This window comes from Ascaphus truei, chromosome 3, assembly GCF_040206685.1.
Source record: "Ascaphus truei isolate aAscTru1 chromosome 3, aAscTru1.hap1, whole genome shotgun sequence".
In the NCBI taxonomy this organism is placed as follows: domain Eukaryota; kingdom Metazoa; phylum Chordata; class Amphibia; order Anura; family Ascaphidae; genus Ascaphus; species Ascaphus truei.
This window is the reverse complement of record NC_134485.1, coordinates 214,378,296-214,401,010: the sequence shown is the minus strand read 5'-3', so window position 1 is coordinate 214,401,010 and position 22,715 is coordinate 214,378,296. Positions and strand designations below refer to the sequence as shown.

Genomic DNA, 22,715 nt, shown 5'->3' with positions numbered 1-22,715 from the left:
AATAGAAATGTGAGTCTGAAAATCTGCAGTGGCCCACCCAAAAATGCAGAGAGATACAAGCCTTGTCCAGGGAATGAAAGTCAGAGTCTAAAAAGGTGGCAACAGGTACTGCAAGGGTTAACCCAGGCACTGCACAAAAGAAAAAAACCTCAAAGAAAGGTGCACTAGTCTCTGCAGCAACAGTTCTAGTCTCAGCAAAAATGTTTTTCTTTATGAATGCAATAATTCCTGCAGAACACTTAGCAGCAACAAAAAAAACCTTCAAGATCCCAACTGGGATTTCCAAAAAATAAACAAAAGTACTTATCTTCAACCATGCGGATGCGATCTGCTGCTGCAGGCAGAAAAGGGTGCAGGCAGAAGAATAATCTGTTCCAGCGAGGTCCAGAAGTGGCCTTTTGTTTCTGTCACGGGAGACTCCTGTGGCAGGTAGGATCTCGGTGGCCGGAACAGCAGGAGATTGTAGTAGGGGTCACAATCAGAGGTCCGAGGCAGGCGGCAGATAGCGTAGTCGGGTAACAAGCAGGGGTCCGAGGCAGACGGCAGATAGCGTAGTCGGGTAACAAGCAGGGGTCCGAGGCAGGCGGCAGATAGCGTAGTCGGGTAACAAGCAGAGGTCGGCAACGAGGAGACTGGAACAGGACTGAGAATGGGGAGCAGGGACTGAGACCGGGAAGCAAGGGCAGGGACTGAGAGCAGGGAACAAACGGACAAGCCAGATTACCAGCAAGGGCCTTTACTATGAACAGAATCAAATACAGGACTGGTACAGGAACAGATCAGGATCAGAGACAGAAGCATGTGCATAGGAGTCTGACTCAAAACAAAGGCAAGGGAACAAACAGGAAGCAGAACGATAAGACCAAGAGAGGAGCAACAAGAAGACAGATAGTCAGAGGAACCCAGAGCAAACAGAAAGCAGCACACCCGGTGGACAAGGAAAGAATTATGGTTAGGTAGGAGGTCTAGGAGACCCTGACACTGAGACCTGCTGAGAGCTGTCGCCTCTTTGCACTTGTTGGTAACATATGCTTTATTATTTTTATGGTACAAGCACCAGCATATTATTACATTAATACAGGAGTGCCGGATATCCTGTATTATACACAAACACACACACATATACTTACAGGGCATAAGAAGTATGTGCTGGAAAAAAATCTGTACAAAATTACAATACAAAAAAAGACAACAAATACTGTAATGTCTAAATATATTGCTTTAGGCAAGCCATTTCTAGGAAGAGTTCTGTTCCATGTGTCAACAATAATACACAGAAGATATGGCAGCAGAAAAATAATCAAAATTCGAAACAGTTTGCTGACAAAAAAACAGGGATGCTAAAATGTTGTGCTTATAATGATATTGCATTCAATTCTTGAATAGTTATTAATACCAATTACAAATATGCTACATCTTTTTCTAGGCAAACGAAACTCAGGAAAGGGTAGCTCATCAGACCACGAGGGCTGTTGGAATGAAGATAACTGGGCATTCAACCAAACTGGGACCAGTGGGAGCAAGAAGTTGAAAAAAATAAAGCCGAAGGAAGAGTTTATCGTTGGGTAAGTTTCATTCATGGAAAAGTCCATACCGTTTTATCTGGGTAGGAGTTGTTGCAATGCTGCCATTTGGAAATTCCCAACAGTATCCAAAAACCAGTGAGGCTGAAGTGAAGCATCCATATACTTTAACTAGTTGTTCTTCCGATGCCCCATCCTGCATTTGGTCCTGCACACGAGTCATTCCTTTAGAATTCCATTTTTTTGAGCCAAGCATCATTTTGCTTCTCCTGTTTTTTAAGACTACTACTACCAGTGGATGCTGAACTTATATACCTTACTTTCAGAAGGGTCTGTACATCAATTCCTCTTGGGTGCAATCATGTCCACAATGTTTTTGAAGAAAAAGGATGCTGTTGATTTAAGTGGGATTTTGTTTCTTTTATATACCTAGTGCTGGGTTGGTGGGGGTGGGGGGTTTGCATAAGTTTTGCTCATGTAGTGTGGTGAGGCATGGTCCAAACAAGTGTACAAATCTAATCTTTTTAATATCGGTCTAGAAGTGGGGAGCAGTGCTGTCCACTGCACTATTTTTAAAATGAATGGTATATTATAAGACTATGGCCTAGACCGTAGTCCGTCCCTGTTGTCAGGAAGTGTAACGGGACGTTATCTAAAACATGATCAAATGTTACAGTATGTTGCCTGACTTAACATGGTATCCACAGAGCTAATTAAATGCAAAGTCCAAGCTACATCACATTACCAAAGGCTTAAAGTCAATATATTGTAGCATAATGGTGCATTATCTTTTAATAACATGATGTTACGGTACGGCTTACCATTGTTCCGATCCAGACGCTGAAATAGGTATTTTACTGAAGCGGAGAGTGAGAAGCGAGGAGAGGGAAATAATGCTTTTATTTAAATTCAGTCTAACTGTGGTATTGCTACAGAATGACTTAAATGACGTAACTTTAACTCCCTGCATTAACCTTAACAAACTTTAATTGATAGGCTATGATAATGCCTCATTTGTGTACAATGTGCATGTCATTATCACAAACATCTGGTATATTTAATAGAGTTTAGTGGATCTAGGTCATGTCAGTTAGAACCTTCTCAGAGAAGGTTCAGTAGATTTTGTCTAGAATATTCTGTGGGAGTTAAACGATTCCTTAAGATTCTTCTATTCATAAGAAACCTTCTGTTCATAACTTGTTGTGCATAGTTCTGCAATTTAGTGGGCTTTTTCTACCAACGCTTGTCAATATTAGGCATCAGATGTGATTAATATTTAAAAATAATGCTTTTTAGCCCAGTCAACTGATTGATTGATTGATTGAGAAACTAAACATATCAGTTATCTGTCCACGACAAAGAATTAGGGCCAGGTTATTGAGATGTAAGGCACGTTAATGATGGAGTGGTAAGGTGCCTTACAGCTCAACAATGCTTAATAATTATGACCCTATTTGTTAGAAGCAGGAGCTGTTTCTCATGCCCTAAACCCTTCCACTGCTAGAAAGACCTGCATCGAAGGCATTAAAAAAGAATTGTGTTACACTAAGAGCCTTTTTTGCATATACTACATGTTTTAAGCTGCAGGACGACACAAAAACGTCATAGTAAAGATGTCAGTTAATTTGTATTCTTGATCTTGATTTAGTTTTGCCTTGTATTGCTTTGTATGCCAGTTTAGCAAAGCTGGAAGAAGAATTTGAAAAGAAGTTTAACAGCCTTCCCCAGTACAGCCCTGTGACATTTGACCGCAAAAATGCATCAGTTCCCAGGAAAAAGAAAAAGGCTGTCAGTGAGCCGGCTGAGCAGCCGAAAGTCAACAAAGGTGAGTAATCAGCGGCACCCAACAACATGACCAAATAAATGGATTGCTTTATTTGTTCACCGTGAAAATTATGTTGAGGAAAGTTTATGAAAATACATTTCTATCCTTAAAAATGAGATTTCCATTAACACAACAGAAAATTCTGTATCTCAGAAACTCCCATTGAAATTAGTGGGAATTTCTGCGCAATAGGGGCACTATTGGAACTATCACAGTTTAATGAATAACCTGCTAAGACCCATATTCACTAAAAGGTACAGCACTTTAGCACGCCCAGCTCCCATTCAAATGAATGGGAGTTAAGATGTGCGAATCTTAGCATCCTTTAGTGCAGGGGTGCGCAAACTTCTTGAGCTGCGCAGCCCTGCCCGGGAGCCGTAGCATTCGCACCCCCCCTCTCCCAATGACTCGGTGTCAAATGACATTGCGGGTCATGTGACGCCACGTGACCCCGCCGCCTCATTTGACGCGCTTTGCCATGGCGACACATCGCTGAAGACACACCGAGAGCAGGTAAGGAAAGTTACAGAGGCCTCACGCCTCCCCATACATTTAATTTAAATGCCGTGGGGAAGCGTGCGGTACCTCTGTAACCGCCCGCGGCCCCCCTTCAAATTCTTTGATGCTGTGCTCCATTTTCTGCTCGCATTTGCATCAAATGTACCAAAGTGTTTCTTATATTTAATACAAAATGTTGCCCAGAAAATTTTACATCACCTCATAGCTGGCTGATTCTTTTGATTCAAATACAAAAGTGATGCAGGGGGATGCAATGTGCATTACTAAGTAAAGTAATTTTGCTCCAAATTTGTTATGATACACCCACAATGTGTACTTGGTTTTCGGCTCAATGAGACAGAAATAAATATATTGATAAAAAGGCCCCACTTTGTCTATATTTCTGTGTGTGGGGTGTGTGATTCTGAAGAATGTTTATATGTGATTCTTACTGTTCCCCTTAATGTTAAAGGTTTCTGGTTGACATAGTTGGTGGAATAGTACGGGCGGTGAACTATGGGAATTTTTAATTTCCTTTAAAAATACATACCAATGGATAATGTATCTATTGTCCAAGTAAAACCTTTTATTTGGGTTAGTCATAAAGTTGTGAGATCTGATGACCGACTAATTAAATTAGAATATGTGTACGTAACTATGCTAAAATGACTATCATAACATGGGGGGTCGAACTGTCTTATAAACTTATGGTTTGCTGTCGTTGTTTGTTACAGGTGTTTTCCAGTCTCAAAAGAAGAACCTGTTCCACAAGATTGTAAACAAATATAAGCACAAAAAGGAGAAACTTACTATTCCGGATAAAGGTACCGTATTGTCATGTTTTTTAATGTGCAATGACTTTATAAATTTTGTGGTCTCTATTTTGTATTATAGGCTAAACTGTTAGAAATTTCGGGCATTATTGAAATCACTGCTCTCTGTTTCAGGCATTATTCATTAATGTGTGTTTTTTGTTTTTGTGTGTATAAAAAGGGAGACTTCAGTGTGCGTGTCTGTCTAGAGAGGGGGGTTACAGTGTGTGTGTGTGTGTGTGTGTGTGTGTGTGTGTGTGTGTGTGTGTGTGTGTGTGTGTGTGTGTGTGTGTGTGTGTGTGTGTGTGTGTTTGTTTGTTTGTTTTTGTGTATATAGAGAGGGGCTGCCGTGTATTTACAATTTTTTATTTTAATCAAGTACTGTAAAAGCACAAAACAAATGTAGAATATCATGTTTATGAAAATAAATCTAACTATACAAAAGTGTCTATATTATTTATGAAAAAATAATCCATTTAGTTTATAATAGTAATAATCCCCACAGAACGGGGCATTACTGACCAATAATGACCTGGCTGGGTTACCTCGGCTTCGCCTCGCGACTTCAACTCTTTCAACCAGGGCATTATTGACCAATAATGCTCTGTTCATCTGGGATTAATACTTAATTACCGGTGAAGTAGACAGGTGCAATTTAGTCTGTAGTAATAAGTAATTTTTTTTTCAAATAAACATGAAGTACAAAGCTTATGTCGTATTATGTATTAGCTTATGCAGATAATATTGCATTATTTACCACCATATAGCTGAAACCATGCGTACCCCAGGAATCACTTTCCATCTATTATCGGTTTCTAGTAGAATATATTAGTGTATGTGGGCATTTTCGTGTTGGCATTGGCGGCATTTTCATCCTGTTACATTTTTTCGGTGCTACTATAGAGTGAGGTCTACCTGGTTATCTGTGGTCTACCAAACTGTGGGTGCGGTCTACACTAGATGGCGCTCTGCTTCAGCTGGAGTACCTGTAAGGACACTAGACGCCCTACCATAAACCCTTACCCTAACAACATATAATTACAATAAAATATGAATTATTAATTAGCTCACAATTATTTTAATATTGATGTTTCCTGGTAGACCTCACACTACAATAGCACCCATTTTTTACCTTATTGTTTTCAAAACGATGAGTGCTGACCTATTTTAACTCGTCACAGTGGCATGGGTATTGTAGAAAACCTATATCCCTGAATATGTCCTAGTTGATGGCACCTTAAGGTTTATCATGAAAGCTGTGACCTCACCTTGATTACATATGGGATGTAATTAGTGATCCAATGAGACAGCAGGAAGCGGGTGCAGATGAGTTGGAGGGCTTCATGACACCATCAGTGAGCAGTTCCTAACTTGCATCCTGTGACTGCAACTTAGTGTTCATGCTAAATGTAATTGTACAACGTTAAAGTTGTTAATATAGCTTATATCTTTCCAACATTAACTTATACGATCGAAAATTACTTTGCACTTTTGAAGGTTTCTTTGCTATTAGAGTAGTGTGTTAAACAGACAAAGGGCCATAAATGTAGGAAGTTTATGTAGGATTGTAGGAAGTTTGCCGAATCCTTGAATTAGATAATACTGTCTGCATTTATTTAAATTCCTAATGTCATTATTAAGAAAAATGTATGTACTGATCTTCATTTGGTTGCTACAGCATTCTGAAAGTCATATCCACTTCCTTTTTGAAACAGGCTCTGACACACCTTTTTGAGCTCTGCCCTTTTGCAACAATGTATCACAAACAGATCTGTTGGTTGCTGTGTTCCAAACATCAGACTATCTTTTGCTCTGAAAGCTGTAACTGTAATGTTGCACTTAGTAATAGACACAGACTGCAGCATGGAGTAAGAAGGCAGACATTTCATTAGGCACACAATCAGGATTTTTACATATTTATAACTGGAGCACCAAGCGATTGCTATCTTAGGCAACAATGTAGAATTATACTTTGTCACTTACAGTACTTTACATATAAAAATAAGAAAGACAAAAAGGGGGAATGTAGATTCCCTACAGTACTTTAAACTGGTGACTTATTTTAAACTAAAAGCAAGTTAGTGCAGTGAAAAAACGTTCTTTGCATGCACACAATGCCGCTCTTTTAACATTAACTATAAGAATAGTTAATAAAATCAAACCCTTCTGTATAATTCTGCCATTTGGTTACATTCGATGCAGCCATATTTGCACTAAAGAAGCACAAAAGTAATTAAAAACAAATAACAGAATTAACTTTTGTTAAGAAGTTGAGCTATGATTGTTCAAACTTCTTATGGATCTAAGATTGTTAGAGCTAAGCCCAATTATATCTGGATATAACGTTCCTAAACAAAGCTAGTAAAAATCTATACCGCTGTTAGCATGTACATTGTGACTATGGATGAATCAGTTTTACTCCAGTTCTAGTGCCCTTTAGCTGTGCATCTTGTTAATCAATACAAATTATTTTAATACGTTCGTGCACCATTAAAAAAATGTACCGGCTGTTATTTGGAATAGTTGCAAATTAGTTTTGAAAGTGCTGGTTCTAAGTGCTTATTAATTCTGTTTTGTAAAAACAAAATGGCCTAGTTTTTCGTTCTAAGACATTTTTGCTGATTAAATCTACCACTCAAATAAAACCATGTTAGTTTTATATAGATTTTTTTTAATAAATGTAATAGTTTTACAGTAAACAATGGTCACTTTCCCAGTAATACTCCAGTTGGCACAATTAAATATATAAATATATAATACGGTGGGTCTGGGTTTTGCGTTTGCTAAGATTGTGTATGTCTAATTGTAAATTAATAATTTGTCATCTTCCAGCCATATTGTCAGAAGATAAAAACAGCAGAGACAATTCGCCAGGCACAAGTAATTCTGCAACAACTCCTACCATTCCAGAACCTGCAGCCATTCATGAGCCTCTGGTGGGAAGCCAAAAACGAAAAGCAAGAAAATCTAAAATTACACATCTAGTTCGGGCCGTGGATGGGCAGACTTCCTCGGGAGGACAGGTTTTGGGTAAGATTAAGCATTGCAAAGGCAAAGAGGTCTTTGATTTTTTTTTTTTTTTTTTAATATTGTTATATTTTTATTTTTGCCTTATATTTTAAACCCCTTCACTGCTAAAGGGGGTCTACAGTACAAAGACACGTACATGCCTGTGTGTAAGCTCTCTACACAGAATAACATCTACAGTAAGAAGGGCATCACGGGTGGGACAGAGAGTACGTGTTGCTTACCTAGTGAGAGGGAGTGGCTCAGTGAGTAAAGACACTGGCACTGGGAGTTTGAAGCAGGGGAGCCTGGTTCAATTCCTGGTGTTGACTCCTTGTGACCTTGGGTAAGTCACTTTATCTCCCTGTGCCTCAGGCACCAAAAACATAGATTGCAAGCTCCACGGGGCAGGGACTGTGTCTGCAAAAAATGTCTCTGTAAAGCGCTGCGTAAAACTAGCAGCGCTATACAAGAATGTGCTATTATTATTTGTCTTTTATGTTTTTTGTTTTGTTTTATAGAAGAGAAAACGCTGCCAAGTAGTCGTCAAAAGATTTGCAACAAAGAGGGTTCTCGCAGAGCAGAACTGGAGATCTCTGGAGAAGCTGAGCTTGAACACAATCACAGTATTACCCAAGATATACCAGCGGTATCTGCGTTCTTTAGTTTAGATGCTCTGGCTGAAGTAGCAGCAATGGAAAATGTTCACAGGTTAGTCATTTGTTTTCCCAGACTACTTCAGTATTGAGTGAAGAAGTTTAGGCCATTTGCTACCCTGTACCCTCACTGATCCTTCTAACTTCCAAGAATTAGATGACAAAAAGTGAAAAGGTAGGTATCTTTAAACCCATTGAGTGGTGCCTGGTGTAGAGGGGACATCTCTGGTTATCCCCTCCCAGAGGGATATCTACTTTTGAAACTAAAAGGGGGTATCTGCCTTTACATACTGGGTCAGAGTCCATGTTTGAAACGAATTTCCTACTGTCTGTTTATTACTACTGTGGTTTATAAATGTCTATTTACGACGGCAACTGCGGGGTGAAGCTCACATAGAGGAGAGAAAGCATTGGAGTCATCCTCACCTGAAGTTAAAATGGGGAGGTTTCCTCTTTGAATCTTGGGTGTGGTTTGTTCCCACAATCTCTCTGGGGAATAGTGTTTTCCCCCATAGACATTCATTATGGCTGCCTCTAGCAAGGCCGGATTAAGGCTTTGGGAGGACCAGGGCACTTAAGACACGGGCGGCCATAGTTTCTACCGAAGACCCCCTCTCTTTCTCTGACACTTCCCCTTCCCCTCTCACACACCTCCTCGCTCTCAAACTTTCTCATACTCCCTCCTCATCCTCTCCTTCCCCAATGTGCTTCACTCCCCCTTTTACTCTTCCTCCCCTCTCCCCCTCTGTCTCTCTATCACTCTCACACCTCTCTTTCCCATCTCACACACCAATCTCTCAATCCCCTCTCTCACTCTCTCCTACCCTCATACCCACTCAATTCCCCCCACACCCTCCACAATCAATCCCCCCCCCCCCCCACCCGATAGTGTTACCTTGGGGAGGGGTAATGAGGAGGGCTGTAGTACTGCTCCAGTCGGCTGCTCTGGAGCTTCTGGTGCAGAACTGGCCATGCAGCACGCAGGTTGAAGTTGGGAACACAAACCAAGCACACCGGCTGGGACGGGGAAGCGGCACTGTTTGGGCCTCTGCCTGCCGCCATGCCAAATTCAGGAAAGCATAGATTTATTTTTTTATAGTTGAATGTGTTTTGTCATTATTTCTAATGCTTCTATAATGCTTGAGTGTGTCTTTACAAATCATATTCTTATATGCGCTGGTAGCAATAAGGCTGTTGAACATCATGCGATATAGATTGTTTTGGTACTGTAGGTTGAACTTCTGCACACAGGGATAAAAAAAAATGCCCTCCGCACCAACAGGGTTATTCTTTTGTTTGTTTAGTTGATAAAGGATATATACACATACGCATTCACAATTTCATGCCGCATAGTAACATGGCATGTGCTGCCTTAAAATGCTGATCCACAAGTTATGTTCGAAAATGTACACTATCAATGGGTAGGATATACCTAAAAGAGCCCTATGATTTAAATATAAAACAAAAGTTTAAGTAGGATGTATGAAAAAGTGCAGACACGGTGGATGAACTGACCTTGATATTCTGTAAATTGATGTTTCTTTACAAAGTACTACCTTCGGTAAAATCCTTACACCATTGTATTTCTTGTGTTTAAATAAAAAAAAAATTAAATTAAACACCGGCACCCCATAACGGGGCCTGTATCTCGGGAAGCAGGGGATCCTCTGACCTCAAATAAACACCGTTCTGCTCCGGAGACCCCCTGCTCACGTACACTAGTATTAAAAAAAATATTAAAACAGCTTCATTACCTTAGTGTCTATCCGCTAAGGCAATGAAGGCGTTAACCACCAGTGGCCGGTTTATTGTGGTAGTGGGGGTGGGTGATGGTGGTATTTGGTCCTTGGTGGGTGTTTAGGCCTTGTGGGGGGTTGCGGGTGGAGTTAACCCCTTCATTACCTTAGCGGTTAATACCTCTAAGGTAATGACGGGTTTAACCCTCCCCCCTACCACCCGGTAGGCCTAAACATCCATCCTTGGGGCTACTACCCCCTTCACCCAATCTCTCTACCCACAATAAACAAAAATACACACAACAACGTTCTACTTACCCCTGCCATTATGAAGGGCGTCTTCATCAGCACACTGCAGGTCCATGTCCTCCGTTGCCAGCAAGAGTACATGAAAAAATACAATCGAATGGCCCCTGACCCCTTAATCACCATAGCGATTAATAACCGCTATAGTAATTAAGGGGTTAACCCACCCTTCCTCCGCTACCCACCCGGGAGGCCTAACCACCCACCCCGGTTCCACTATACCCACCCTCTACCAATTGATTGGCACAGTGGTTCATCATACTCATATAATATGGGCATGATTAACCACTATAGCAGTACATGTTAACCTAATAAAAATAATTAAGACCAAAAATACACAATAATCAAAAAAATACACAAGCACCTAAACACCCCAACAATAAAAAAAATTAAAAAGCCTAATAGTACACATGAATAAAAAATATCTACTGTATCACCAAAACATCAAAAGAAGAAAAATTATGTTCTAAACATACAGTAAGAATAAAATTAAATAAACACCTATCCAACCAATTCAAGAAATAAACACTAGCCAACAAATCAATTAAATAAATAAAACCACTAGCCAACAAAGCAATTAAATAAATAAACTACTAGCAAACAAATCAATTAAAGAAATAAACCACTATCCAGCAAAATAATTAATTTAAAACGCTAACCAATCCTAAAATGTAATAAAAACAAGCCATCCAAATGCCAAAAAATTTAATCCAAACAATAAACAGAAATAGAAAAAATAACAATTTTTGGCAAATGCTTGTTTTTAATTGATTTTATTTTTTCTATTTCTGTTTACTGTTTGGATTAAATTGTTTGTAATTTGGATGGCTTGTTTTTAGTACATTTTATTATTGGTTAGCGTTTTAAATTAATTAATTGTTTTGTAGGCTAGTGGTCTTATTTCTTGAATTGGTTGGATAGGTGTTTATTTAATTTAGTTCTTATATTTTGGAATAACAATGTTTATTCTTTTGCTGTTTTAGTGATAGATAATTTTTATTCATGTGTACTATTATGCTTTTTAAATTCTTTTATTGTTGGGGTGTTTAGGGGCTTGTGTATTTATTTTATTATTGTGTATTTTTGGCATTAATTTTTTTTTTTTTTTAGGTTGACCATTGAGTGCTACAGTGGCTTATAATGCCCATATTATGTGGGTATGATGAACCACTGTACTAATCAATGGGGAGAGGGTGGGTATAGTGGGCCCGGGGTGGTTGTTAGGCCTCCCGGGTGGGTAGGGAGGGAGGGTGGGTTAACCCCTTAATTACTATAGCGGTTATTATTCGCGGTTAGGGGCCATTCGATTGTATTTTTTCAGGTACTCTTTTTGGCAACGGAGGACATGGACCTGGAATATGCTGACGAGGACGCCCTTCATGATGGCAGGGGTAAGTAGAAGTTTTATTTACTTTATTTATGCTGGCTGGCTAATGTTTAATTTTATAATGGACAAATTAGCTATTGTCCACATCTGGATAATAGTTATTTTGCCCCTTAATGTACTGTATGTGTTGTGGGGGGTTGTTGGAGGTAGAGGAGGTGAGTAGTAGTGTTGTTGTGTTTTTGAATGTTTATTGTGGGTAGCTAGGATGGGTGAAGTTGGTATTTGGCCATTGGTGGATGTTTATACGTAGCAGGAGGGGTTAACACCTTCATTATCTGAGCGGTATTAACCGCAACAGTATTGAAGGGGTTAACTCCACCTGCAACCCTCCCTGCAAGACCTAAACACCCACGAAGGGCCAAATACCACCTTCACCCACCCCTGCTACCCACAATAAACATGGCACTGGTAGTTAACCCCTTCGTTGTCTTAGCGGTTAGCCGCTACGGTAATGAAGTTGCCTGTAAATGCATTTTTATTGCATGGGATTCATGCCGGGGGGGCTCCGGTGCTGGTATTAATGTGTATCAGCTCCGGAGGCTCCCGGCATCAATCCGGTGCAGGAAAAAAAGCATTTTTTTCCCCTAAGTCCTCTCTCGCCGCCTTCTCAGCAGGTTCTCCCCAGCTTCACGACACTTTCCTGGCGTGAAGATTTTGGGAGAAACTCGCCCTTTTAGAGCCGCGATTAGCCTCGATAAACTAATCGAGGCTACTACAAATGCACGAGTTTCAGAACCTGCCGATAAGTGGCTTATCGCTGCTCACCTGGCGATGTGCTTTGGACGGCTGAAATATTGGCGATTCATGCCATTATCGCCCACTTATCGAGGCTTAGAGAATAAAGGTAGGCATTTTGGCTTTAAAGGCCTCAATAAGTGGGTTATCGAGACGTATAGAATAGGCCCCTAAGTGTCTATACAGCTCTCACAACAGTAATTGTAAGTTGGCAAGTGTGGCATGATTTTGTACTGTATGTTTATGGGTCGCTACCAATCTGGGCATGTTAAAAATCTGTAGCATAAATAGATGAGTGGTTCCCAGCCTTTTTTACATTGTGCACCCCCTACTAGAAAATATTTGTTCCACAAACCACTAATTAATCAATCTTATTGCCTATTCATAAGACTATCGGTAACAACACTTTGACCGATCCCAGGCAGTATATAGTGTCCTGTAGTGGGGGAACACACGCTTAATAAGGCCCCAAACAGCACCCCAATGTGTGCAGAGAGCATGGGTGGTATAGCTGTAAATCACTGCAGGAGCTTCCAACGTCACGTCCCACAATGCCTTGCTGCTGTGGATATTAAACATTGAGGGAAGCTCCTGCTGTAATTGACAGCTATGCAACCCACGCTAAGATGCAGTTTGGGGCCCTACTAAGTGCTGCACAGTTCCCACGGGCTCAGGAACCCACTATACTGAATGTGATCCGCCTTTATCTACTTGTTTTGGCGAACCCCTTGGAGACACCTCACCACAAGCCTAGGGGTTCCCAAACCACCTGTTTGGAATCGCAGCAAAAAAGGCATACCTATTATTCTCCAACATGTAAACAATATTTGCTCTATCTGTTATTATTGCCCTTTTCAGCTGACAAAAGTATATTTTTTCCCTGTGCTGTTTCTATGCAGAAGCCCAAGAGCCAACCTCTCACGAGATGGTCAGAAGAAAGAAATGTCCCAGACAGCTGTGCTGATTTCCTGTGCTGACCAATGAAGCTTCACTTTATTGCACAACATTGCTCCATATTTAAATCCAAGCCTTGAGCCCGTAGCAAGGCAAAAAATATCCATGAAATGGAATACAGAGCCTACAGACAAGAGTTTATTGTGCTGAGGACCCCGGATTTCACTTGAAGCCAGAAGCTAAGAGCTTGGGCTTTTTCCTGAAAGCTCTATTTGTGATTGGTCTAATAATGGAAAGATACGGCATGATCCTCAAGCTTGCTTTCTATTGAAGGCTTTAAATGGTAATGAGTCGGTGAAGCAAACGAGGCTACCTTTAATGTGTCTCACTTAAGAATCTCTTGTATGAATCAGAGCGTGATACTAGTTTCGTATAATACCTAGTTATTAAAAAGAAAAGAAAAACGATGGGAAAAAAAAAAAAACACTGATGCACTGCACTAGTTAATAGATATTCTCAGTCATTTTGTACATGAAGATTTAAGTTCCAAAATTGTTTATATAATAGTTTATGCTTACATTTATATTGTAGAACGAGTTTAAGAAATGTTCCAAAAAGCCCTAAAGAGTAGTTTCAGCTGTACCATTGTTAGGGTTGTTGTTTGCGTAGTCAAGAGCCCTTGTCTTCTGCACTTCCTTAATTGTAACTAGAATGTAAAATCTTGCACATCTGCACCCCTTTTTATCGGCGTACTCTAAACATAAATTGATCACTTATTTAGTTTGGAGTTGCCCGGCTATTTTTTCCCTTCTCTGGATACCAGAAGCAGGATTTCCCTGGCTGTGCTCTATCTACATCTACCACTACTCTAAACGCCTATTGCTGTTTAGTGAGTAAGTCCTTACGTTTGCTTTGTTCCAATGCAAGCAAGAAATTCTACAACATACTGCTGTGTTGTGACACAAAGGTTACATGCATAGTTAGAATAAAACTTTTGACTCCTGTTTTAATAGAGCATCGGTCACCATATTATATTGCTTTCCATGATGGTAAGCTCAAGCTGTCATTGGCGCAGAAGAAATTGTCTTATTTCAAAACCACTACAGAGTTTGATTTAAACACCCATTCGTATGCCTTAATAGACCGAATATTGAGCTGCCAGGTCTATGATAACACCTCTGCACTACTGTCCGCTTTGGCAGAGAAGTGATTATCATCTAAACTGACACGTTCGTAAAAGCCACAAGAGCTGGTAAATGCATTTGAAATATAATAAACAAAACTATTACTGAGACGTCATCCTAACACTTGCCTCTCTACATAGAGCTTTTACAGCTGCTGTTCATGTCCAGGGATGTTCAGTATTGTGATATATTTCTAATCCATCCCCTATCTGCAGCATGGCTGTGGAAAAGGAGAAGTTACTTTTTTTGACCAACACATCAGGAATAGTACAGTATACAATGGGGATAACTATAGTCCATTCCACTGCAGGTAAACAAAAATAATCTTCCTAACTATGCACCAATACTCAGATGTAGTCCTAATGCAAATAAAAAAAAAGTTGATACTCCTTACTAATGTTCTTTAATATTGTGAGCTGCTGATTTCTTTTATCCACCCGTACTACTGTACTTACAGTATAAAGGCCCCCTGTTCAATAGAAAGCCATAGCTGACTGGAGTGAAAAGACTTACACATTAAATAATGCCACTGCCTTCTGGTAAATAAGCCCCAAAGGCTGGGATTCATTAAACCGTGATACTTGGTATCGCAGTTTAATAATGCATTAACTTCCATTGACTTGAATAGCAGGTAATTAGGGATTGCGGTGCAATACCACACATTGGCGTTTAGTAAATCTCCCCTTAATTATATATTATTTAAGTTTAGGGCGACTAAAAGCATATAATGTTTTGCAGGAAACCTTCCCCTGAACATGAACTGAAGCTATTGTGCACATCCAAATAGCCACAGTGATTACAAAAATATCAATATTTGCCAATAGATATTTCTTAGCCTCTATAAAGTGTCATCAAGTGCTAGTATAGGTTATTGCACCTTTTCCGGCGTTCACTCCTATTCAAGTAAAAGAACGGAAGCGGTAACATATACTGCATTTGATGCATGTGCCCCATTGAGTTTAATGTACTTGACGAGGAATAATCAGCTCTGTTTTTGTAATTAATAACGTAATGTTTAAAAAAACTAGTTTTAGGTTTGCAATCAGACAAATGACCATTGTTACATTGGACTTTTGTGACCATTTCCCTTTCATTATTCATTTAAATAACCGTGATGTATTACAGGAGTTAGGTTACTCCAATAATTTTGATGCCTAAACACAACCAAACTCCTGCTCCTCCTTTACTGATATATAATTTGTGCTCACCTGACATTGAGACTCAATAGAATCTCAAGGTTAGAACTTTGTATTGTGCACAGACTGTAGCACGAAAGTATCTCAGTTGTCAAGAATATATATATATATATATATATATTTATATATATATATATAAAATTATATACAATAACTTGCAACTGACATTGGTCATTTATAAAATAGCCATAAAAAGAAAACTACACATTGTCACTAGACATTTGAAATGGTGCCTTTAATGAATATGGTGGTAGCACTTACAGGAATTCATGCACCCCATACACTGTACCTGAGAAGGACCTCCAAGTAGCAGAGGGCAATATTTAGCACAAATATGTAAAAGTATTGCTTCTGGATAAACATGATCTACAGATGTGGCGGCCATTATTTTACCCACTAACGCATTGAAGCGAGAAATGGGCAACGCGATACATATGAGCGGCTCCATTTTAAAGAGCCATAACATGCGCCAAAAGTCAAGGGGGAAATCATGTTATTAGGTACAGTAACAGACACTTCGGAGCTTGTTCTATTTTGGCCGATCAGGCTGCTTTTGGACGAAATATCCCATCAACTTCAATGGAGAATTTAGTCCGAAGACAGTCCTATCGACCACTTTGGTTGATATGGAATAAGCCAAAATCTGTAAGGTAATTACCTAGAACTAAGCATGAGAGAAGTGTTGTGTTTCTTCAGACTGAACGCTAGCATCATTCTAATAAATATAATAAGCTGAAATCCAAAAATCCACTAGTTTGGCTCTGCACCTTAACAATGGTACAAATGTGTTCACTATAGAATTCACTAAGATAGATCTATTTTTGTCAAATTGCCCCAGTCTCCTTCAATTACATTTCAATATTGTTCCTTAGATATTTCTGGATGACTATGGTACCATTTTAAAATTTTTGTATGTGAATGAATGATTTTACTTGATCAGTTTTCCTAAACCTCAGTGACTTTCCCTTAGAGCAGAGGGTGGAGGGATCAATTTACTGGATATGACTGTTTTCTGAAACCTTTTTTTTTGTAGATAATGCTTAATTTTTAAGCGGCTAGGAGAGAGTAGCAGATATCCTGCAAAGCTTTAGTTATTTTCTCGAGTTATTCGCCCTTGCTGGCTCTGGATGAGTGATTTTCAATAGTTATATTTGCTGATGCACTGAATCTTTTAGGTGAGGCATTGGTATAATCAGGTAACAAAACAAATCCTTAGCACAAATTCTTAACATTTCACACCAACATTTCCTGCTTTGTATGTTTGTATAATTAGAACAGATTCCTTTCTCTAAGGACTGTATGGACCTACAATAAGTTTGAGCACCTAGCAGAGCTTGTGTAGAGAAACAGTAATATCGCTATAATATTAACCTTATCACCCCAGCAAACGCCATCATCAAGACATGCTTGTAACAGAATGCCTCTTATGAAAATGTTTGCACCTTAAGAGGGTTTATTCATTAAACTGTGATAGTGCCATGATTGGCACTATCACACAGAAACTCCCATCAGCTTCAATGGGAGTTTACGTGTGATCGTGCCCCGATTAGCACTATCGCAGTTTAATGAATAGCCCCCTATGTATCTTGAGTAAACCAAAATATGATACGCATCTGCATTGTGTTGTTATAGTTGCTGTTTTGTTTTACCTTACTGAACCAATTTAAAACTTTACACAAGCTACATATATTTATGTGTCTAAGGCCCGGGCCATGGTGCCTTCGCCCGTGCAGAGGTTGTGAAGTCACCCGTGTGAAGCGGGTGCTTTCCCTGGCCGTGGGGGGCGTGCATAGGGGCGTCACGGAGCTGGTTCGCCCTCATTGGGCAAACCGCTCACGTGACCTGCATGTCGCGCCAAGAAATCAATTTCAACGGATTTCTTGCGCAACAGTGCCCTCTCCTGCCTCTGCCCCCGTGCGGACTATGGCGCGATCAATGCCTTAAGGCAATCTGATTGCGCCCCGTGCGGACGCCCACACCATGGACTCAACCTAACCTTCATTTCTGGATTGGAACCTGTACATAAATTACAGTATGAGAAACGTGTGGCTTACTAAGTGACTGGAATTGCTGAGAGGCAGTGAAAATAATATAAATTCTAGTCTCATGACGTTTCTGTTTATTAAGTTTTCCTTTGTGTTTTTAACTTGAAAGTCACTTTTTGTGTTGTGGTTTGTGCCATATAGTGCGTTTTTGTGGCAAGAGATAAAGCGTATGATATGATTTGGGGGAGTTTTCCTGGGAATTGGAAAGGGAAGATCTTTCAAAATCAGGTTCTAATCCAAAAATTAGGATGTTATTCCAGTCATGAGACCAAAATTGTTCGGTTTATTTGCTGCAGTTTAAACATTATGTGTTTGACAGTATATTCATCCCAATGCTGTGCTCCAACATTACATTTATATTTATTAAATAACAGTGAACTAACTTTGTATACAGTGGTAATGATCTCATTTTGTTCCCAGTCAAGCTCCATGTAGATTTCCTAAAAATAAACCTAAACTAGTTGAGCTGGTAATAAAATGTAGACGTAACTGTATAACAAAGAACTGCAAATGTTTTTTTTTTTAATATACTGTATTTTGTTTCTCCTGTAATCCACTTTCTTGAATAAGAGTTTCTACCCTGACAGTGATTTTTAGATGGTGTTTTATAATGCTTGTTTAATGTACAGTACTTAGTATGCTGATGCATTCACTGTGAGAGAAACTGGTCCAACAAGAATGAAACTTTGAACCACTTTGTTCCTGGAGCAGCCTTCAGGGCTTTTTGCAGCAACTTAGCCCTATCGCTGCTGTAAAGGGCTGGTCCCTTCGGCAGCGAGAAGTTAAAATGTAGAACACACATCTCCAAACCACATACAACAAATTGCAGGTATTCTCTGGCATTGTTGCATTACCCCAGAGAAGCAATGTATACTGTTCCTTATTGTGTTTACTATAATGCAAACTCTGGCTCTGCATAGTAAAACTAGGCCTCTAGATAATGTACCGAGCATACTGCAAACTAAGCATGAGTGAAGTTAAGTAACCTATTGAAGTAGAACACAACTGTTAGAGGCTTTGCACATGTGAAAATACTGTTACCTTCCTTTTATCTGTGCTACCCCTTGAACTTCTTATATAAAATCTTTCCAAATTCTATGTAATACAGCCGTTTTAGGCTTGCAACAGCTACACTGAGAGACAAAATAGTATAGAGTAGTTTCAGTCTAACAACCAAGTAACATCTTTGTTATTTATGCAAAGAACAAGGGGAAACGCTTAAAATGATTTGGGGTTTACAAATGCAGAATGCTGTGTATTTTATTTTTACTTGACTGCACTACTCTGATTCCTCATTATCGGGCCTATTGTAATATGGCTACCTCTACTACCAGATACTTATATTTGACTTTCAACTGCTTTCAGAACCTTCTATTAAATGTTTTAGACTCCAGTACTACTTGTTATTTCATATTTTCAACTCACTGTACACCAAGGTATTGAAAACACATGTGCATTGGCATGCTGTGTGGATATTTATCACGGTCTTGTGTCTTAAGTACAGGTGCCAAGAGCATGGTTACAAAAGGAGAAGTCATGTTTTTTACTTTACATAATTCTGGTGCTGTTTTGCAGCAGCGAGCGTCTACTTCTTGGAATAAAACAGGAATGTATATTCAGGAGCCAAGCTGGCTGGCTCAACATCATAATGGACAATAGGTGAAGGAAACCTTAAAATGTTCCTGAAAGTATAAATAAGTTTAACATTTGGTGATTACTAAAACTGCTGGGGGGGGGGAAATGATTAAGTTGCAAGCTGGATACGAAGGTGTCACAGTGTCCATTAGGAAGCTGTTTTATATCCTGCAACTTAAGAGAAAACATCTTTAAGGCATTTAAAAAAAAAAAAAAACTTTTTGTTTTAATATATGCAGCCTTTGATTACCTTTATTGAAAACGAATTACTTAAGCTGCCGATCGATTCGTTCTCCCATGATCGATCAGCAGTGATCCTACTTCCCAGGGTTCATTAAATGGCCGCCTTTCAGTCTCAAATCAATCCTTCAGTCAGTGTAACTCAGCAGCTACAATGTATTCTTATATTAAGGTAACATTATCTATTGTTACAGTTTGCAGCTCAAAGTGCTGGGAATTTTAGCAACAAAATCACAAACTAAAATGTTACAAATATCTTATACTGTACTGCTTGGAACATGTGCTAAAACCTGTATACAGAAATGAAAGTTACTGTATATTAAAACTCATTAAAAATGGCATTACGTTTTACATATAAAAATGTAGTAAGTATTATTTAACACTACAAAACTGATTTATTTATTTAAAAAACAAAACACATATAGGATATTGCATGGAATGCTCCTTTACAGATCCACAGCTATCATGAGATAATTTTAAGTTGCCTAACTAATGAAGCAGGTCTTAGAAGCTTCAAAATAGACCATTTTATATATCATAGAAACCCATCTCTAAAAACTAAAATTGTATTGTATGTCTTTATTTATATAGCGCCATTAATGTACATAGCGCTTCACTGTAGTAATACATGTGACAATCATATAAATAACAAATAATACAAATAACAACAGATCATGGGAATAAGTGCTTCAGGCATAAAAGTAACATTTCGGAAGAGCTTACAATCTAATTGGTACGTAGGAGGAACGTACACACACAGTAGGAGGGCATTCTGGTAAGTGCGTCTGCAGGGGGTCAAGCTTTATGTATTGTGTATAGGATTAGCAACGGTGCTACTCATGCTTCTTTAAGCAAGTGTGTCTTAATGTGTGTCTTAATGTGGATAGAGAGGGTACTAGTCTGGTATTGAGGGGAAGGGCATTCCAGAGGTGCGGGGCAGTCAGTGAGAAAGGTTTAAGGCGGGAGAGGGCTTTAGATACAAAGGGGGTTGAGAGAAGACATCCTTGAGCAGAACGCAAGAGTCAGGATGGTGCATAGCGAGACATTAGGGCTGAGATGTAAGGAGGGGCAGAAGAGTTTAAAGCTTTAAAAGTGAGGAGGAGAATTGAGTGCCAGATGCGGGATTTGATAGGACGCCAGGAGAGCGATTTCAGCAGGGGAGACGCTGAGACAGATTTAGGAAAGAGTAGAGTGATTCTGGCAGCAGCATTTAGGATATATTGTAGGGGAGACAGGTGACAGGCAGGAAGGCTGGACAGCAGGAGGTTGCAGTAATCGAGACGGAGAGAATGAGGGCCTGAGTCAGAGTTTTAGCACTCGAGCATCAGAGGAAAGGGCGTATGTTTGTAATATTGCGGAGGAAAAAGCAACAGGTTTTAGAAACGTTTTGAATCTGAGTGGAGAATGTGAGAGAGGAGTTGAATGTGACCCCTAGGCAGCGTGCTTGGGCTACTAGGTGAATGATAGTACTTCCAACAGTAATGTGGAAGGAGGTAATAGGGCCAGGTTTGGGAGGAAGTATGAGGAGCTCTGTTTTTGCCATGTTAAGTTTAAGTCGGCAGAGGGCCATCTAGGATAATATCACAGAGAGACATTCAGAAACGTTGGTCTGCACAGCAGGTGTAAGGTATGGGGTTGAAAAGTAAATTTGTGTGTCGTCAACATAGAGGTGATATTTAAACCCAAGAGATGTGATTAGGTCACCTAGAGAAAATGTGTACAGAGAAAAGAGAAGGGGTCCCAGGACAGAACCCTGGGGTACCCCCTCGGAGAGATTGATAGAGGAGGAGGTGTTAGCAAAAGAGACACTGAAAGTACAATGGGAGAGGTAGGAGAAGATCCAGAATAGAGATTTGTTACGAATACCGAGAATATGAAGGAGAAGAGGGTGGTCCACGGTGTCAAATGCTGCAGAGAGGTCGAATAATATGAGCAGAGTGTAATGACCTCTGTCTTTAGCAGCATGGAGGTCATTACTTATTTTAGTAAGGGCTGTTTCAGTGGAGTGAGCAGTGCAGAAGCCAGATTGTAGAGTGTCTAGGAGAGAATAGGTGTTTGAGAAAGTGGAGCAAGAGAGAATACAAGACGTTCAAGGAGTTTAGAGGCAAAAGGCAGGAGGGAGACAGGTCAATAGTTAGAAAGACAGGTAGGGTCAATCTTGCTGTTTTTGAGTAATGGTATAACTGTTGCATGTTTGAAGGAGGAGGGAAAGGTACCAGAGTAGAGGGAGGAGTTAAAAATGTATGTGAGCATGGGGATTATAGAAGGAGCAAGAGGTTTTGGGAGATGGGAGGGAAGGGGGTCAAGTGGGCAAGTGGTAGAGGTAGAAGAGATCAGCAGTGACACATCCTCCTCTGAGACAGCGGAAAAAGAGTCAAGGAAGGCAGGAGGAGAGTTAGGAAGCGGTGTAGGATGCAGATGTGGTAAATAAGCCTGTCATGGGAGACCAGGTTTTTTTGTACACCTTTACCAGGATCATTCACTGAGCAAAACAAGATAATGAAATAAATTGTAGTTTATTCACAGAAATAGGCATAAACACAGTAGAACACAAAATACAGATGAAAAGCACACTTACTGGGGGTTGAAAATTAGACTGTTCTATGTGCTGGGAACTCTAAATAAGAGTTTTACACTGACCGGGACTTAGCCCGAAATCCTCTGGTTCCCAAATCGGCGTGAAGTTCCACACGCCACCGCTCCCTTCCCTTCTGAGAACTTGGACTTTTTCTTTACTGGGTGTTGTCCTAAACTCCTGGAACTAAAATCAGCTTGCAATCCCGCAAAAAATGGAACTTAGAATATTTTCCGGGCAGACTTTTCTGAAGCCGGGGCTCTGCTATTCATGCAAGAGCACTTTTGAAAAGCCCGCCCTCACTTCTGGCACTGAGAGTTTGGGACTAACACCCGGTAAAGAAAAAGTCCAAGTTCTCAGAAGAGAAGGGAGCGGTGGTGTGTGGAACGTCATGCCAATTTGGGAACCAGAGGATTTCGGGCTAAGTCCCGGTCAGGGAAAACTCTTATTTAGAGTTCCCTG

At 39.9% G+C, this 22,715-nt stretch overlaps 1 protein-coding gene across 8 annotated transcripts in view; it reads left to right on the top strand.

Moving 5' to 3' along the window:
* The window catches only part of BBX (BBX high mobility group box domain containing), a 164,150-nt gene extending 144,951 nt beyond the window's left edge, over nucleotides 1-19,199 (top strand). For 7 of the 8 annotated variants that reach the window (XM_075590084.1, XM_075590087.1, XM_075590085.1 and 4 more), the window contains 6 exons: nucleotides 1,427-1,565; nucleotides 3,200-3,348; nucleotides 4,581-4,670; nucleotides 7,491-7,688; nucleotides 8,186-8,375; nucleotides 13,384-19,199. In XM_075590084.1, coding sequence (XP_075446199.1) covers nucleotides 1,427-1,565; nucleotides 3,200-3,348; nucleotides 4,581-4,670; nucleotides 7,491-7,688; nucleotides 8,186-8,375; nucleotides 13,384-13,468 — 851 coding nt within the window. In that variant the 3' untranslated portion in view covers nucleotides 13,469-19,199. The remainder of the gene's footprint in view (nucleotides 1-1,426; nucleotides 1,566-3,199; nucleotides 3,349-4,580; nucleotides 4,671-7,490; nucleotides 7,689-8,185; nucleotides 8,376-13,383) is intronic. The other variant, XM_075590089.1, reaches the window with a different exon arrangement.
* The last annotated feature ends 3,516 nt before the right edge of the window (nucleotides 19,200-22,715 follow it).